Genomic DNA, 17,506 nt, shown 5'->3' with positions numbered 1-17,506 from the left:
AAAAAGCTTAGAGCACTGTAACAGTGAGTCAGTAAGCATTTGATAAAGCAGTGTATCATGGCTTCGTGTAAGAATGTGTTTATTGTCATAACTATCAAGTATATTGCTGAGGACATTGTAGCGCATGGCGTGTATTTATCAAACGAGTCACTTTACCTTCTTATTATGCAAACGATAGCTACAAGCTAAGATATGTTCTTTAGGTTCGAGTCGAGTCGTAGAGGAGAGTTCGCGCAATGTCGACGAGGTCGCAGTTAAAGCCCGGTGATGTCATTGCGCTCGAGGAAAATGACACAAACAATATTATTCAATTAACGAGATAACGTAGATTCGTGCCAACGCGTTCTGTGCGGGTTTTTTTTTCAATTTTACAATAAAATGTACGAGATAAAATAATGTTGAGTTAAAAAACCAACCAGCATATGGTGAGCGGGATTGTTTACAGTACACTGCAGTTCACAATGCAGGAGAGAGACGAGACGTGCGGGTCGGGGAGGGAGGGAAGGGCGGCTGCTAATCGCTCCGCATCCGGCCCACACCCATCCTCAATGCACGCTTTGTAACACTAGCCAGCTACACTAATTAACCGTTGACAGCAACATCAAGGTAACCTTTAATTATCACTAACTGCATAGACATCATTGAACACGGGTAACGTATTGACGTATACAAGAATGACGTACGTATATAAGAATGATGTTCTACTTGACAGTGTTCCCGGATTTGTTATGTATTAGCAAGTAGCCATTTATTGAGTTGAGTTACGGAGACATTTTAATTAGTGAAATATTCGTGAACAATCAACAACATGTAGGATTACATGTGACCCGTAGACTTTACCAATGTGATATCAATCTTACTGTTTGATGATAAAGTTTATAATGAAATAGGTGACGTGCCATCCGGAGATGAGACTAGTTCATTGTAATTGTGATCTTATTGATGTATGATAAAGTTGAGATTTGATTGTCTGTGTCATGTTCATTGAGCCGCAGCGGCGGCGCCTACAGGGCGAGCAATTAGCCGTGAATTACCATATTCCGAGTGTTCACATTACAATCTATTGGCGAGGCGAGTGCTATTGTCATTTCACAATACAAGCAGCACGCATGGTACATCATTGTACTTATTCAAAGTCGTTTTAAAACTCATTAGAGCAACTGATCTTTACGTTAAACTTCCTCGGCTGATACTGACGCCGAACTAAAAATAATTGTACGATGTAAGCACAACAGTGATGTTTTGTTACTTTTAAGTACATTATTGTTTTAGTTTTTTCACCGGCTTAAGTGCTTGTAATTGCTGGCATAACTTCCCATATCAAATGAAGTTGTTTATACTGAGCGTAACAAAAGTTTGTATAACTCGGCTTCCGTCTTATAATGGCGTGAGAACATTTAATATATGTTTAATAACACGTGAGAGAAACGAGAAGACAACAACGTATCATAATTATAAAAAAATCTATCCAACGTATCACTGACGAGGAAAAGCCTAGAACTTGGCCCCCGGCTCATATTCAATGGAAATAAGTGGAATTGTTTCTAGTTGACTGTATGGTGGAATGAGACATTACATATATGTTAAAATGTTGTGTGTTCCGTACTACTGCTCCACCGACGGGGAAGCAGCGCAGGGGTCCCTTCCAGACACCGCGACCTTCAGTTGCGCTTCAGCACTCCGCGCGCCGATACATCAATCAAATTAGTCTATTTTGTACATCAACTTTCATTCTTATTATAATACAATCATCAGCAACCAACCAGCATTTCATTACAACATACAGTCCACTCGCTCAACAGTGTAGTTTACAAAAAACAAAAACACAACGTTTACTATCGCGTTTCCGTGTACCAAAATATATGAACAATGCAAGAAGTATAGAATTTCTTTTTTGTTTTACATTATTGAAGATTACAGATCGATTCAATTCCTTACAAAGTATTATTTACAGATATAACACTAATTACAAGAATCACGGAAGCTTGCTGACAGAATAAATATAAAAATATACATTGTCTCTGAAAATTTGGGGTCGATGCTCAACGCCGGAGACCAGGTGACATCAGCGCACTCTACATGACATCACGCAGCCCATTTTTGTCACATTTAACACATCGTCGGAAATGTCATGACACTAATTAAAAAAACAATCTCTGTATACGTCTGTCTGAGTCGCCAAATATTGAAACTCCTTCAATATTTTCTTATTGTGGCATTTTGAAGATAAACTTTCTACCTAACATTATGGGCTGGGGTGCTATATAGTGAATGATGACATGTGCAAAAGTTGCTTTATTAGTTTCACTCGAGAAACTCACTGAAACATATAGACAATGTGCGTAATAACGTGTAATTTGATTACTCTTTTGACATGTTGAATGTAACATTTGTGTTTGGTATTAAAATAGTGTGCCGAGAATGTACATGTTTGGAAGACTTGCTTTATTAAAGTAGTACATTTCACAGTTCCGAGGCGTGCCGAGTAGCGATCCTGTTCGCCGTGGACCACCGCCGCCGCCGCCGCCGCCGCCGTCACGCGACTATAGTCCTGTACCTCGTGAATTACACTAAACGTCAACTGCCAACGAACTTTTTTAGTCAGTTTTAATTGCACAACTATATACACAAACACATATGTTATTCAATTTTTTATGGATGTTTCCGCAGTCGACATTACTTTTAGACACTGCAGTCCTTTATAGTGAAAGTGATACATTTGAAGGTAAATAGCATTAAAACTGACGACCACGTTAGCGATAATCCACTGCTCAACCAATAAACAATTGGCGCTTCGAAATAGTGTGCGCCGTATAGGATGTTTTGTAGCGCACGCAGGCACGCGAACACGTTCGCCCTCAGTCTCCGAAACGGAACACTACACACAGTAAAGATATTTGTAAACATCTATACCATTGCTAGCTGTGACGCTTTATTCCTGCAACTTGCAATGACTTTAACAATATAAAAGTAAGCATAGGAAGTACATGCAAAAGCTGTGACAAATTAAACACAAATCCCAGGGAAAAGGGTATATTGATTTTTACTTGTATCTAATCGTAAAAAGCGATACGATTTAATCACGATCAGTGAAAAGTTTCAAGGACTTTGATAACTTTCGCCCGAAATTACCAATATATTTAATTTAATATGAACATTGGATAACGGTATAGAAGAGAGCTGTACTCTGTACTATAGTGGTATCAAGGCGGTATGAATTTGGCGCAAAGCGTTGTTTTATTATAGTGAAGAGAATGAGGTCGGCACGCGCACGTAGCAACGCGGAAGCGAGGCCGCACCCCGCCTGCGACTGCGCCGCGCTGCCCGAGCCGGCGCCCGAACACCGTTCGAAATAGGGAATAAATTCAGCGAAAGGGAATTAACTAGAATTTTCTAAAATTATAGCAACGGCGTAAGTCGAATAGTTGTGTTGCGTCACCTGTTTATAACGATTTTTATAAAAAACGATACGCCGTTATCTATACAAAATATTTAATTGGTGTAGAACACCATTCAATATATCTAGCATGTAATCCAAATGAAAGTGAAAAGCGCCTTCAAGGTAAACCCAAAAATCGCTGAATAAATCAGTAAAGGTAGTGTGTTTTAGCCAAATAAATTCTTGAATTTCGTGAGGGGAAAGTGGGCAGCGACCAGAAAAACATCTCCTTTATATCAACGTGGTTACTTGAAGGAAAAACAAATTGCAGGCTTGCAAATAAAAACAACTGTAAATAGAGCACTTTCTCGTTGCGAGAATAATTAATATCGATCAATGTGAATGTAATAATAGGCGTCAAGTGGCAAGTGGCACGCGGAGGTGAAAGCCCGGCTTAGCCAATAATTGCAGCGGACACGCTCTCTGTTAGTGATCGACTGCCGCGCCGAACCGCGTCAGGAGCAGGGGACGAGGGTACTAAAAAACAATAGTTACCTCACAGCAGAATATGGTATACATAACATTGACCACACTTCAAGAGATATCGAAATTTGTAACAAATGCACTCGAGCGTTCAAAGGCCCTTCTAAATATGACGACCCTTTAAACCGCACAACCTCTTCCCGTCCAGCAATTACGGGACATTACCTGACCCACTGAAGTGTAACACAGAGCAAAGGGGGCAATAATAGCAGGTTACGGTACAGCAGGCTAAGTGTACTGACTGACAGCCAAACTAATCTGCACTGGAAACGGAGTTGTAATAAATGAGAAAATTAAATGAAAGCAATCTAACAATTTTGTACGGATTGTTTTATGGCTATGTGTGTCTGAAGTAGAACGGCGAGGGCGAATGAAGTAAAGCCGATTACGAAGTAAGAACTGGATGCAACTCCTCGGCCGTTGTTTGCATAACAATAGGGCTGCTCCCACTCACACTCAAACTGAATCGCACTCTCGCAGCTGAGATTAACTCGTTTCCAAACGTAATGTATAGTATACACCGTTGTGTCCGTTTATACATATTGCAAAATCACCGATCATTCGCATTGTTATTCATTCAACAAAGCGATTTATTGACAAATCAAATAACAAAGGTATGAGTAAGCGCTGACATTGAAACAATCTGACAAAAACCTATTAATGAAATATAATTGGTGCGATTGGATTTTAACGAGGCAGAACATTAGCGAGGCAGGGACATACAGATGTATACATTTCGGATCCTAACCTCGGCTAATGCTGTTCATTAACCTGGGGAGCTCCCTAATGAGGATTAATTTAATTACGAGATTCCATTGAATAACATATTAAAAAACGCTATCGACCCGACCGATTTCAAAATATGTCAAAATGTTAAAACAAACACTCAACTTTCATCTACTCTCAATACTTATTATTTCCACAACCGAAAAATATATTATTAAAGCCAAAGATCTCCACAAAGCATTAAGCGCGGCAGGTCGCAACGCGCACGAATCTCGATCATGACTCGGCATTCGTGCTGCGGATTACATTGTAGTCCAACTCGGAGCTCGCAGCACGGAGCGGAGAAATTATAGCTCACGACTGCCACCCCTTCCCCACCCTGCCCTCGACCCCACCCCACTCAATGAGCAAAGAACTATTTATCAATTTAAACAATAACTATACTTTGTAAGACAGCATCATTGCTATTATCAATATCAATATGATAAAAAAATATTTTATCCAAACCGACATTGCTTTTTTTTATATTGCAGTAAAGTATAGATCAAGGCATGTGTGGCGTCAGCCCTATCGTTAAATAAACAGTGACAGCAGGCGCGGCGATGTCAGCTGGTGGCACGAGGCACGCGCCACCCTCCCGGCGTCCTGGCTTCCCGCGGCCGAGAATGACGGGGGACGCCAGGACGCCGAGAATAACGCGAGGAGCTCAGTACAAAGGGGAGTAACTAAAAGGAACGCGGTGCGCCTTCATCTCTATTACACGCCTTAACAAGGATTCGGTGGCGAATTACAATGAAAAAATGAGAGCGACGTTACCAGTTATCACACAACTTACACGAACAGAAAGTATTATTCTTATCGAAGGTCACATTTAAGACCACATATTGTCCATATATCAATAAGCTTTTACGTTCATTAACCCCAATGCACATGGGTTGACAGAAATAACTATCTCTAACCACTTGTCACCAAGGGAATTAGATGCCAAATGTGACAATGGAAAACGAAAGTTCACTGGTACTGGGCAAGTATTTAAAAAAGTTTGTAGCATCTTGAACAGGTAAATTTAAAGAGGAAAATAAAGTTAGAAGTAAATAAGACTGAAATGAAATGAAGTGAAGTCAATGATTTCAGAGAAGTGTTGTATGAAGTTGTGCCAGAGAGAAGTAAAGCGACAAATATTTTAACACGTTTGACTAATTTAATTTGCGAGAACAGCGCAGCGCAGCGCAGGTGAATGACTCGCGCAGCAAACGCGAACGCGATATGAAACCCAAATATATTATTACAACGAATTAACTAGATCGATTACTTTAACACAGACTCCTTTTACAATACCTTAATATTTTAAACATGAATAGCTTCGATGCTTTATAATTTAAGTGTAATATAGTATGCGCTATAAAATATTACATAAATTTACAATAGTATATAGCAGAACACATTCAAATAATTTTTGTTCCAAGAATAACACGAAAAAAGGGAAAAGAAGTTTTCATCATTCACAGTGTAAAATTAAAGTGCATGTGTTATTGAAGTCAGCAGAGAGCAGGTGTACGAAGCGAATTCAATAGCGCTGCTATTTTGTTTGTTTAAATCCAGTCCCACATGATTCGCACCACCTCGCACATTCGACGACCAAATATAGACGATGACTTAACCCTACCAATAAAGAAAAGTAAATTATAATGAGCGGACGTTATCTAGTGCTTGCGCGATAACGCTCAAATAGCCGCGGAATCGCCGGGAAACGGATAACTAATGCGACGCCAAGGCCGCAGTGTTAATGACGTAACCGCGCAACAATAGTTGTGAGAGCACTAAATAACAACAAGTTTAGAGCCGTGAGCCGTGACGCCAGCTCCTATAAGCAACTGCTGCAACACAAAACGTATGCTGACCTTTCTTTGCTTGTTTCTCGCGCTCCTTTTCCTTTTCCCGCGCCTTCTTTTCCCTCTTCTCTCGCTCCTGCTTCTCCTTCTCGAGTCTTTTCATCTCTTTCTTCATTTCCTTCTCGCTTTTCTTCGCCTTGGTGTCATCGATTTTCTCGGACAGGATGAAGGTCCCCGTTTGGAGCTTAGTGTCCATCTCGTCCTTCGGCCTCATCTCCGTACCAGCACTGCACTAGTCGCGACGGTATCTCTCCCTAGGTAATGCACTCTCGGTGTATTGTCGGGAAGGAGGGACGATTCGGTGCGGTTCGACCGCGAGCCGATACTTTATCACCAACAAGGACCGCGACCGATTCGATTATCTAGAGTACCGGTATGATCACTGTCACTGAGGCGGTGTGGCACAGAGCAAACGTGCGTTTGCGACGGACGCTCGAGCGGTACTGGCCGGCGCGCGCGCCACGCGTCTCTCCCCGCGCTATAAATAAGCTTTGCTTCCTATAGTGCATGGTTGTATAGAATCGGAGGACGATTTATGGCCGTTGAACCCATGAGAGCTTTTCACATGTGGTGACTAAGAGGCAGCCTCCGGCCGAGTCCCGAGGTGTGAGCGGTTTCGGTGCCAAGGTCGTGGCGACTGATGGTTTATTGGCGAATGTGATATCAAGGTCGCCGCGCCGGTGAGGCGGAAGAGGGAATATTAATTATACGATTTGCCAACATTAGGATGAGGACAATGATAGTAATTAGCAATCTCAACAATATTCGATGAGTTCGTTATACTAGGTATATGAACTATATTGTAACATTACATGAACAACTCAAACGTAATAACAGGATGGATGAAACCTGTCCTGATAACGTGACTCAAAAGTCGTCTGGAGACTATGAAAAGTTAAAAGGAACAAAAAGCAGCGAAACATCGCCTCGTCAAACCTGTAAGTTGCGAAAGACACAGCGACAAAAATCGGGTCGTCCGTAAGAAAAGAAAGAAGGCGATAAAAGGCACGTTTCCTGCGTGCGTGCAGCGGACCGCGGCGCTGGGAAACTGCCATGTGATCTGACCGGGCATAGAGACATTGTAAGATAGGACAGACAGGCGATACCTCTCGCGATACACTACACACATCATTACAAACATTTCACAAGGTTTTTAGAATACTACGGGATCTTTGTAACTGTTTATGTTATTAACATCAAAGTCTAAACAAGAATACACTAATTATAGTCTTACTAGCTTTTACCAGCGATTTCGTCCGCGCGAAATTAAAAAAAACAATGCAGAATTAATAATAGTGTTTATATACGCATTTATAATATTATAAGATCTATTCCAAAAATATGTAATTATTATTATTAGTAACAGTAAAATTGAAGTAAATATCATAATTGTCAGTCATAAACTATCGGATTTGCTGCTCGCAACTACGGAAACCGAGCACCTGATATAAAGGCAAGTTTGCACTAACTGGAAAACTTTATGTTTAATACCAAAAAAAGACTGATGTGAATAGAATGACGTCAATCGTACACACATCTAAAGAGGATAATCCACGCGTAGTCTCGAACCACACGGTAAACTCTAAAATTGAAACCTTGTTTGCTCGTGAGATTGTTAACAATTTCACAAACAAATATAAATACATAAAATATTGACAGCAATTAGGTAATAAATTAATCAAAGAAGTGTTATAGTAGACTGTAGCCCATAAACTGATACAAAGTTGAGAGGATGGGAAGTGGAATTGAAAATAAAGTCTAAAGTGCAATTGCGAATGTCTATGGGCAACGATTGCATTACTGTTTCGGTGAATACAGGTGGCCGCTTGATAATTTCGTTACTTCAAGCATGCCGTGTATTAATTTTATATTATCCCTCGTCACTCGACGAGCTGTGAATTTTCGTTGAGCGCGCACGATTACCCGCTCTCGTAACGATGATAACAAGAAATTACCTTCAATAAACAAGGTGGCCAGCCCTTGTCCTTACGTAAGCGCTTTCCCTCGGCCCTGCGCACACCAGCTGTCTGCACGTATAGCGCTGTAACTTTTGCTTTACTCTACTAATATAGTTATTATTGCCTCCATACAAAAAATAATTCATATATAAACTCTTTCTTAAATGTATAAATTATTATTATTAACGAAACAATTTGCACGGCTTCATTGTGTCTATCTACATAAGTTTAGTTTCAGTCAATATCTATAGGGTGTACAGGGTGTACTCTGGACTGTGTACCTACATAAAGCCGTCTAGCTGTGTGTAAGCTACGTACAGACTAGAGGCGCCATCTCGCGGCCGTACGCTAATTATAGAGGCGCGGCGAACATTCCTGCTGCTCACTCAACTGAACTCCGCTCTACCTTAAGTTTTTCATATCAATAATACAAGATAATTAATTAGTAACGGAACAAAATATTATAAGAAAAAAGCTAATAATAATCCTGATCAAATGTCCAGTAATACTTAGCACCAGCAGTATTGTATTTATCGACACGAGATGTCGCGACGTACACGTTGTAGTAATGGGGCCTAGGTCGAGCTTATCTCTCGAACGGTGCAGTAATGCTGGCCACTTCAACTCAAACGTACTCGTATCTGAGACGTACGCGATGCCACTTCAAACAATAACATCGACCGACTGAACCACTGAACATGACCTGTAACGGTCCATATCAATATATGTTATGTAGGTTGATCCGAAATTTATTTGAATTATTCTATATGAAACGGACAACACAACTTTTCGTTCGCGCTCTAAGAAATAGATTATGTTTTTCGTTATATTGGAAACATTAATTAAAAGTATTAATTACAAGTAGCGGAAAACAAAAATGGTTCTAGATCGATTTCAGCGGTAAAAGAGCAATTAATTGAGCAGTGTATTGTGTATTAAGGAGAGAGTTGTATTCGCAATGAGTTAGAGACGGTCGTGTTACCGGAGCGTTATCTAATCGTGTTCGCTGCGCCCGATAGTAGCTCACCATCTTAATACTGCATTGTTCTTACTTCAATAACATTAAAATAATTTAAAAAATTACTAGTTTGAATGCGATGACATCAAGTTGCGAGTGCCAGCCGGCCCCGGCCTGCGCCGCTGTTATCTACAATTCAATGAGGTGTGCGCGACCTCAGTTCGCGGAATTGCGTCTCATTTATCTCCATGCTCTCTGCTTACACACTCATATCATTATTTATATATTTTCATCTCGACATATTTTTATAAATGTTGTGCTAAAATATTTTTAAGGTCGTTATTAAGCTATTCATAGGTAAAGTTATGCGCTTTCATAGTTTCTATTTATGTGGCGGTTCCGAGCCATCGCGTCGTGTCGCACATTTCCCCCGGTATCAATTGCTGGCGCGCCGAGTGGACACGTCCGGGTATAGGGTTCCAAGCGGAACGATATTATAAGTACTATTTGACTATGTCGGTAGGTGGCGCAGCGGGTGCAGGACTAGTTTCTATATATGTGGAATTAAGACGTTTTCTTTCCACAAGGGACGTTATAATTATAGATATTATTCGATCGAGTGCCTCAATTTGTCGCTCATGCCAGCGGGAAGTCCGGCAGATTGGAAAGTAGGCGGTGGCTGTGCACTTTCAAATGTGTACAGATACCTAATAACTACTAAGATTACGGGATCAGTTAACTTAATAATGGACAAGCTAGACATAAGTCGAATCCCATCTATGTTACAACTAAACAAACTAACAATAAAACGTTCCCCCTCAAAGCGAGTCACTGACACTGAGTTTAATTACTAAGCCACATGGTCAAATAATTCCATTCTCATAAATGAAAACGATTAATTGTAGTATTCACTCCCTCATCTCTTACAAAAAATGTATGCATCTATGCATATACAAATCTGTAATAAGGTTTCGAACACTTTTTGGGCAATTTCCTGTCCTAAAGAGCTCTTTTGCAAAATCGTCTATCGCCTTAGGGATAATAGCGTTCACTTTTGTTACGGCGCTCGTTATAACGCAAATATAAATGCTTGTGAGTTGAGTGCTGACTGCTATTATAAATACACTCAAGTGTTTAATACAACTTATTTGTATCGATAATTTAGCCTAACTATTCAAATTTAACTCAAATGTTTATTGGAAAAAAAGCAAACATGCGACTTTGCTTATCTTTCTCTAGTTTACATTTTTTTACATTCACCTTCTTTTTCACAAAGTACACAGATTCAGAAGTCTATCTCCAATGGATGCTGTTGGCAAGCAATCATTTAAAAAAGATATCTCCTTCAATAAAATCCACTCGAGAACACTCATGAGGCTCATTGGGCCATGGTCGTTGAAAAAACAAAAACAAAAAAAGGGTCATGGAAAGCCGATACAAAGGCTAAAAGCGATGACATAATGCATCGGCTTGCGCAATGCACGCTCCCTCCCTCCCGCGACCGCCTGCCGACACGCTCTTGTACACACGTATTACAACATTCAAACTTCTGTTAGCTGCGAGTGTACATAAGTCTTACGAGGTTGGTATTAAGTAGATCCGCTGCAGGGGACAGAAAAGCATTTTACACAAGAAGAAAACACAAGGCACCTCTCTCTCGCATCTCTTTACGTTTTACTGATTCATTCAATTATGTTCAGTTTGTGTATCGTGCGATATTCCGAGCCGCCATAGAGTTTGAATGGCATGCCCACGCCAAGTTGCGGACTGCGATTGTGGAAAGTCCCGAATGAATTGCGAGACAACGCGTTACCGCAAACCGAGGCCAGACCCACATCCACATTCAAATGCATAAATCATACGACATGATTCGCCACCTATAATAAATAACTTCTCTATTCCTCTGAAAACAGCTAACAATCGTCGTCGCCATATTCCCACCAAGGTTGAAGTGAGAATCGATGTGTCGATTAACGTCGACGGTTATTGGTCGGCGGCTCGCCTTCACTTTAAGTTCAATATGCGTCCATTGACTCATCACTCATCCTACCGACAAAAGAACTGAATCTAAAGTTCGCGGCCCTTGGTCACTCTCCCTCTGTCACGACGATCCAAATAACACTTCTCCACCGCCTTTACATGAGTCAATTATTGGTACATTAACAACACATTAAGGTGTACGCTACGACCCCTGTCGGATGTGGCCAACCGCCGCGCCACGCCGCGACCACAACACTTAGAATAAGGGTAAGGGTAACAGTTGTCACCTCGCACAGGAAACCTCCTGGTTGTTTCAATTGCAATGTGGTTGACACTTTTTATCAAGTGTAGTAATTATTAGCGAGAATTAAAAATGTTTTGTAGAACATTCTAATCGATTACGCTTGTAAAATAAAATCATTTATCCCACCATTTGGGAGAACAAAACATGAATTATTCGATTGCCTTTGTAAGGGCAATCGCATTTTGTTTGTTTTCAAAAGCTTTTGACATGGCTGGAGCACGTTTTGTTCTGCATTATATCAGGGGCGATGTGGGCGCGCGGTAGGTCGCTGTTGTGCCGAAACGATTGGGCAACCCGGTCGACTTCAAACAATGCCCCGCGTTGTCGCTGCAACTCTAGTGAAGTGCTCGCAACTTGACATGCAATGTTAAGTATCGATGAAAAAATTACATTCATAAATTAATAAAGGAACAGGAATAGATACGTGCCTTGACTAGGCTTTGCAATGCAATTGTTATAAACTACGTTCTACGATTTAAATTCCAGGAGACCATATGATAAGTGTTTAAAGCAAAAAAAAAGGAAAAGGAGAGAGATGGCAAGCGGCGAGATGGGCACGCGCGCCCCCGCACGATGCCCTCCATTATTTGAGTCAAGAGGCAGTAAGTGTTGACGGACGGACTAAACGGGGTAGTGGCAGCTTTTACTAACTGATCCACTACCGAAATGACTGCAAAACAGAATTGCTAACTTATTTATAACACTTAAAAGTGTTTATTCTGACGTAGAACAGTATTCTACTGAGGTATTCTACTATTTACGCAGTTGACATTTATTATCATTTTCGTTTAAAACACATAAAAAGGAAACCTTCTCCAAGTTCTTTGGTCCTGTAACAGCGGTGAGCAGGCGCAGCTGTTGCGAGGAAATTTTATTACTTTCTTGATTATAAAATGATGCAAACACAAATAAAACGTTACTGTCACTTCCTCCAGCAGCCTGCCCCCATTGAGGCTGGCTGAGTAGACAGTGCGTCTAACAGCTGCTCTGCAGCCGGTCATGTTATTATCACTATAAAAACATTCTGTATATATAGATATAAATAGCTATCATTATACGGCTTGCGTTAATTCCATTACATAAAACGCTACCAAATGTGACTGGTCCTGTACTGAAAGGAAATCATAGTAGCACATAGTTACTTGAATTATTTAGTATTCATTTTAATGTTTAAAACAGAACATAGTAATTAGTTTGCATAAAGCATTGATTAGATTCGGCGCGAGTTTATCGCAGAGGGGCCACGTGCGCCTTGCTCACTCCGCCGTAACGACAGGCCGCTATATTTCTGCAACCCGCCGCGCCCTCTATCTTGGGCTCAGTTATATCGCTGTTCTTTTAGCGGTTTTTACCGATGATTTTTTTTCGTCGGCCTTATAAGTACCTAGAAATTGAGTTAATATTATTAAGGTTACTTTCAACAGAATTATACTGTTGCCTGAACGCACTTTTTGCACGTATTTACACATAATAGATACAGTGGGGGAAGCGAGGAGGGGAAAGGGGGAAACGTGGAGTGGCTGCAGGCGTCCGAGGCTGAACACATTTGCATCGATTAGCGCGAGCCGACCCACTTCGCCGTCATCGTCGTTGGTGTCGGCGCGCCACTCCTAGAAGCTGCTTACCGTTGCTAGTCGTGAGCCTCGCCTCTGTGTATGCATAAACTGTGTCACATCACTTTACCCATCATAAGATCTGTATCAGATGGTACTAGGTGATGCGGTCTACATGTGAAAATTATTTTGACTTTAGGATAGATTAGGTAAATCTAAAAAAAATTTAAACCAATGGAAAATAAGCTGAACTTTCATAGGAGAGATAAAAGAGTAGAGTAGGTTTAATAACAACTATCAGGTTTTGATAATTTTTCTTAACAATATGAAATGATTTAAAAATGGACATAAAAGTTGATATGTTGATGAATCCACCATAAAAAATGCAATAGCCAACACTGATATAATAGCATATAAAAAAAATCTAATAAGAATAACATCTAATAACAGCGACTTGCAGATTTATCTGACACTACACTACACTTAAATTTACATTTAGTTTTTTACTGCTGTAGTCAATGTAAAGAAGATTTCTTTTATAAAAAGAATTGAGCCATATTATTAACTCACTCCAGCAAGACTTCTGCGCAATTATCCAATTCTATCAACTTAATATTTACTTGCAGTAATGTATGAAACTAAAAAAATTTTTAACAGAATAAATGTAGATTTTATGTTTCATAGTGGCAGGACACTTGAAAGACATGTTTGAAACATTTTGACATAATAGTTAATAGTTAGCAGCAATGGAGTGATAGATACATTTACACATTTGTGAGTGCACATAAGACTATTGTGTGCGCTATGTGTTGCCCGCAGGCCACAAGCTGAGCATGACTCATTGTGTCTCTTTACCTCAATACTTGTAATATATGAGCTTAACCATACATTGAATATGTACAATATTCAACATTTGGAATGTGGCTTTACCTGCTTTGTTAGGTAGAGATTCTCTACTACTCTACAATATACAATTATAACATTATTGTTTCATTTTAAGGAGATATTGTTATACATATTGTATGATATCCTAGTGCAATATTTTGTTTTCTAACTTTTTAAAGACTTAGTTTTTCTACTGGACTTTATACAGTAGTGCATTTGATAAATATCATTTTCCCCTCATGTTTTACTTGCAAATTATCAATGTATCATATCAGAAGTATGATAAAATATTCAGTAATTTTATCAGACGTGACGAAACAATTGTTAAGAACAAATGAAAGCAAAAAGACGTGATAACATACAAAAGAATTAGCTTCCCCGTGACTTGCGGCTCTCGCTCGTGGCCGCGGCAAGGACGTGCCGATTAGCACCCGCTAATGTAATGCTTCTTCATACCTACTCAATATCAAACTTTAGTATTTTAGACATGGATGAAGATTTAAGCTTTTTAACCAGGACACTTTTACGAGATTCCATACAAGTTCCCAAAAACCGAATGGATTTTATCCTACTCTAATGAGATATTACTTTAAGTAGTTTTTCTGTATTCAAGCGACAGTTTCAAACCGTTTTAAATGTATTTTAACCTAACTGTCGAAATAGGGACGCATGAGAAAAATCAATATTTTCACCATAACAAGGCGGTGTTACTGCCCTATATTTCTAATTAGAAATCAATGAGAGCACAAGCCTATGTATAGCTAATTTATTTCTTATAGTTCTGCACAAGTTACTATACTGTGTAAAATATTAGATAAAAAAAACCTTGTAAAAAGTGAACAGCCGGTGTACTTACCCATTTTGTTTGTTCGTTAGCTCCCCCGATCGTATAATCCTTCTAGTAAATGTATCTCTTTTCCTTCATCACAAACTACACTTTAACGCTCACGAGCACTTATTTGTCCCGAAAACCGCTTAGCTTATACTCATAAATATCGCAGAAAATATTTTAATAAGAAATTTGACGAGCAGCGCACTACTTTGTCAGCGAGGCGCGCCAGCTGCTGTCAGAACGCGCGCGTGCGTTCCTAGCTACGCTCCGTACCGTACGAATAAGTTTAGTTTACTCGACTCGATCCAATCGAACTCCACATAGATAAATTGTCCGACCACGCTCTGCACTGTTCAATAGTTACCGACCACATAATATAATTGAATTTTCACCTGGTACATATCGTATTTTTATTATTTCTGATGAGATATTATAATTTAGGAACTAAAAAGCCATAGCATGTGTATGGATACATAGCACAGGCACAGCGGGTTACTTATTTTCTTAAAAATCTGTATAGAGCAGCTCCAATTTCAGAACACTGGCAGAGCAACAGTACATCAACAACTCTTCTCGCATACTTGGTTATGTCTGAGCTATTCAACAATTCGTGATGTATAAAAGTTGTGTCTCGATTTGTTGGTATGTATGCAATAGGGATAAGGGGTTGTTGTTAAATAAAACAATATAAATAACGAACGCTTCATAAAATAAGTGCTTTATTTATTGATTCAATTTGTATGCATTACAGATTTGTAATTTTAAATTAAATTGTACGTGTTTTGTTAAACAAAAAGAAAAGTAAACCGAGCTCGAACACCAACCCAGAAACTTATGTACAATTTTATAACTAAACTACTTGAAAACAAATTAAAGATTTAGTATTTTGAAAAAATAAATATGTTACCGAAGTAATTTCAATGCACTGCAGTTGGACGTTGCCTCTCTCCGAATACGCAATAATATGTGGCTCGCCGCCCAAATAAGATGGGTTATGTTTGATAAAACTGCCTAGCTTTAAATATTTACGGCAGCCGAAAGTCCAGTTATGCACCAAGTCATCATCTTTCCATGGACCAAGTATTTCCCGTAGCGGTTCCACTGGATACCACCTAGACTAGTGAGAAAATATTACGCTTCCAATTTTACGAGACGAATATTTCACGTATAAAGCGTAAACGAATTTTGTAGTATTATTGTTAGGGGAATTGAAATAGCAATGATATATGGCCGCGGTCTGCGTCATCTGCGACATACAATTTTTCTAATCGAGAAGGCAAACAAACAAACAGACAAACAAACAAGGCTAGCTCATATGCTAACAATTACGAGTGACGCAAAATACCCTCCTATTTACATTTACAACCGAATTATAATAAATATAAGAATCTTAAACTCTCTGTACAATGTCGTAAAATATTCTTTTTAATCCTCATTATAGAATCTTTGTATCCTATCCTTTAATTTTATCTTTTTTAAACAACTTTCATATGCGTTCCATTAAATTTCAGAAAGGGAATATAAAGATTGAAACATGTGAAAACCTCACGGAAGCCTAACAATATAAGTATTTTCCAACTATAATCGAGTAACAAGTTAACTGAATGATTGCTAAACAAAGGAGCACATGTTGCTCCTTCGAGTCGGACCTTCCTATGTGGCTCATTTTAAGTTTCGTACTGAAGAAATGTAAGATCCAAGATGCCGGGAAACGTTTGATGTTAGATAGTTAAATGGGACACTGAGGGATGGCAGTGTAACCCGATGACTAACTCTTATACTACATATAATGTTCTATAATGTAACAAAAGCACGATGTCGGGAGCGGAGTCAGCCTCCGCCGCCGACACCCGCAGGCCTCTAACAATCAAGCTGCTTCATTGTCGTAAGATAAATCTAAGTTATCAAGGCTGTCAATCGTTGACACTATACTTTACAAATTCAACTTTGTGTTAATCCTATATTCATTTAACAACAAAAATAACTATTTTATTGTAATGAGTGATGTGGAGGACAGCGTGTAAAAGTGTAAGTGGCGATGAATATTTTTAACTAAAACGCTTGGAAAGGTGCATTTCGGACAGATGATTAACATTTTTGATTAATGAAAATTTTAATTAAAACAATAGATGATGAATAATTTAAGACAATATTTATCAGCAGCTCTACTCATTTCATAAAGTTTAATATATCGTGTACGGCTTCGTGACTTGCTTCTAACGATTTTATAAATTTCTTTGTACATGTTGCATGCCTCAGGATAGACGATAAAATAACGTTACGAGGAAAATGTTTTTGTTACATGACAGCGGGCGGTGTCCGCCTTCTACACTGATCTTAAGTTTTCATCATTTTCTATATATAATATAGAAGTTTCATTATAATTAGAAACAAATATAAAACAACACTCCAACAATTTATAAAAAAATGTGGAGCGAAATTGAATACATTCTCTGTAGTATTCTTATAGCACAAAATATTCAATATGATGCGGGG

The 17,506-nt window shown here is 39.3% G+C and overlaps 1 protein-coding gene across 1 annotated transcript in view; it reads right to left on the bottom strand.

Annotated features, from left to right (window-relative positions):
• Positions 1 to 7,008, bottom strand: part of Unc-115a (actin binding LIM protein Uncoordinated 115a) — a 50,128-nt gene extending 43,120 nt beyond the window's left edge. The window contains exon 1 of the mRNA XM_013309853.1: positions 6,550 to 7,008. Coding sequence (XP_013165307.1) covers positions 6,550 to 6,754 — 205 coding nt within the window. The 5' untranslated portion in view covers positions 6,755 to 7,008. The remainder of the gene's footprint in view (positions 1 to 6,549) is intronic.
• Positions 7,009 to 17,506: the final 10,498 nt, after the last annotated feature.

Source organism: Papilio xuthus, unplaced genomic scaffold (assembly GCF_000836235.2).
Source record: "Papilio xuthus unplaced genomic scaffold, Pxut_1.1 DF827756.1, whole genome shotgun sequence".
NCBI classification, from domain to species: Eukaryota; Metazoa; Arthropoda; class Insecta; order Lepidoptera; family Papilionidae; genus Papilio; species Papilio xuthus.
The sequence above is the reverse complement of the archived record's forward strand: the minus strand, read 5'-3'. Positions and strand labels throughout refer to the sequence as shown.